Source organism: Penaeus chinensis, chromosome 4 (genome assembly GCF_019202785.1).
Source record: "Penaeus chinensis breed Huanghai No. 1 chromosome 4, ASM1920278v2, whole genome shotgun sequence".
NCBI classification, from domain to species: domain Eukaryota; kingdom Metazoa; phylum Arthropoda; class Malacostraca; order Decapoda; family Penaeidae; genus Penaeus; species Penaeus chinensis.
Window position 1 is genome coordinate 37,827,448 of NC_061822.1, and position 2,842 is coordinate 37,830,289.

Here is a 2,842-nt window from a genome sequence, read left to right on the forward strand (position 1 = left end):
TAATAAAACCACGCTAGGTTCATGTTAGCCAACTCCAGAACATTACTTTGCTTAGTATGGTCAAAGTAGGTGTTATCATAAAAGGACAGAAGAGTGGTAGTGACCACATGAAAGAAATAACTGTTAGCAAGGAAGATAACTCTTGCACTGTTGCTGGTCTTGCCACCAAAATTTGATACTAGTACTGGTCTTTATGGAGTTTTATATTGGTTTAGAACAAGTTTCCACCAAAAGCCCAACAATTAGCATTTGTTCTATTGTCTTTTCAAAATGCATTAGACAGTTTTTGTACATGTACAGAGTTGAGTCATTTGATGGACTCTTGCATAGCTATCATCACAATGCGTTCCCAAGTGCTCAGCAGTCTTCTGAAGAGGTGCCTCTGGTATTGGAAAAGCCATTTATTCCATTTCTTGCTCAAAAGTTAGCTAGTCTTAGTTTATTAAACTATTATTGGTAAGGTGCAGCACCTATGGTGTGGATGGTGGTCACCCTAACCCACGAGCATTTATTCAGATCAAGGTGTATGATTGTATGGAAACAAGTGAGGAAATTTTCAGAGCTTATGTTGTGTCATGCCATTTCTCCATTCTGTAAGCATATTTTATCTTTTTCTTTATGAATATATTTTTTCTCAACATGCATTTGAATTTGAGTATTGTCACATATAGCTCATATACTTTGAGGAAGAAATATAAAAGAAGGTTATAGACTTACAGTGTAAATATTTGTGAATGTAAGGATATATATTAAAGCTTGTGAGAGTAAATGTATTACAGGAATGCACATAAAAGATTTATGTTACAGTCGAAAGAGATGTCTTCAGAAATTCCATTCCAGTGTTCTCAAAGAAGATAAGTGAACCTGTTTCTGTTGCCGTTGTTGTTGCTTTTTTGAGCGCATACGTTGATGTTAGTGTGCCATGAGTGTATCACTTGACCCCCCCCATACTACAGTGGCTGATTTTTCTACTGGGTGATAAGACTCATCCAATAGGAATGGAAGCATAGCTATTTTTTTATGATTTAGGTTTTTAGTTCTCACAGATACAGGCTTCAGAATTGCAGGAGAATATCGTACAAGGTAGAAATTTGTTTATTGTATAATTTTTTTTAAAGATAATTTTATATTATATTTTGGTTGTTATCTTTATACTTTTCTCAATGCATATCTCAGAAAATTTATCCTGCTTCTTTATTTTGTCTTGTATTTGAGGCAATAGCTCTGCAGTGAATTGTTGATTGATTGAGCAAGAGATGGACATGAAACCTGTGATAAGGATGTATATAAAGAATTATCTTTTTCAGTACCTGTTTTGTCAAAAGCTTAAAAAAATATTAAATAACCAAAAAAAAATATAAATGTATATATTGCTCAATCAGATGGCAGAGGTGATTGAAGGAAGGTATAAAAAAGTTTAAATTTTGTATCATCTTAAGATTCAGTTATTGTCATGAAACTTTGATTTAACCCTTTTTTTCTCTCTCTCATCTAGTTACATTCTTTGCACGATTCTTTATACATACCCAGCGCCGGATATACAGTAGGTGTGATTAAAAGCAATGAGGAAATGCGACAGGGACAGCCATAAGAGAGTAAAGAGAAAAACTGTTGCTTGCACACACTAGAAGAAAAAGGGTAGTGAAGAAGTTCATATATAGATACATATATATTTTCAGTCATTATTTTGTAAACTGGTGTTCTCTTGGTCAGACCTCTGTTTCATAATTATACTATTATTTCTTAGTATGGTTCTTAAACAAACACTTCATTTTGTAAGGGTCCATGGGAACATACCATAGGATTTTTTTGTATCCTTTTTGTAATGGAGAGATAATTCAGAAATTTATTGATGGGTTATTTTGAAACATTCCTCCATAACATAGCATATGGTTATAGGTACCACTGTGAATAACATGTATGGAATTTTCTTCAGCATTTTATGACACTGTGTTCTTACTGGGGTTTAAAACTGTTTACTGGAATCCGACTGGAATAACCAAAGACAAAAACAGCTTTGGCACATGTTATTTTATTTAGTTGATTAAAGTTGGTTTGAAATGGGGGTAATTTTATTTCATACAGCATCGAGAAGTGCTTCATTTGAGCATGAAATGTATTTATTTACTTTTGTCTATCCTGACACATCCTTTGGTCCTTTGGTCAGTTACATTTTATCACAGTGGTCCAAATAATTTTTAAAAATGTATTCTAAGCATGTATACAACCTTTTATGTTTCAGAAAAAAAATATGGTCAGAGAAAAAAGGAGTATAATCTAAAAGTTAATTTAAAGAGATTTTTGTTTTTTAGTTAGAAGCAATGAAGTCCATAAGACCCAATGGATTTGAGGGAAATCAGAACTAGCAGAAAACATGCATTGCTGGTTTTATGCTGTTATTAGGGACAGAACTGCCTATTTGCCTTCTACTTTCCATTGGTAGACTGTACACAGTGAAATATGAATAAAAGCAAATACCCACGTCAAGAGAACTCCTTTTTTCGGAGTAGATATTACACGTGGCTGTGTTGAGTACTGGTCTCATGTGACTGGCATGTGAGACTTGGTGTTGGGTGTTGGGACAAACAAAGAAATATGAATATCTATAATAAAGAAATGCTGTTGTATGGGATGTTTTAATGCTCCTCTTATTTGCAATTTGCTGCAGGTTTGAATGGATTTTTAAAAAAGAAATACCTTGATTCTTTGCACTTTAAAAATATCAACATGTTCAATGAGTTTCAATCTTGCATAAAGAAACATTCATTGCAGGAAAGTCCTGAATTTTTAAAATTTGTATATGTATTAGTATATTAATCCACTATATGTTCACAGTCGTTAA

General features: G+C 33.2%; 1 protein-coding gene across 2 annotated transcripts in view; it reads left to right on the forward strand.

The window, feature by feature from the left end:
• LOC125047467 (gametogenetin-binding protein 2-like) overlaps positions 1-2,627 on the forward strand; it is a 22,941-nt gene extending 20,314 nt beyond the window's left edge. For both annotated transcript variants that reach the window (XM_047645689.1, XM_047645681.1), the window contains one exon: positions 1-2,627. This exon is cut by the window's left edge and continues 238 nt beyond it. In XM_047645689.1, the coding sequence (XP_047501645.1) occupies positions 1-17 (17 nt within the window). In that variant the 3' untranslated portion in view covers positions 18-2,627.
• The last annotated feature ends 215 nt before the right edge of the window (positions 2,628-2,842 follow it).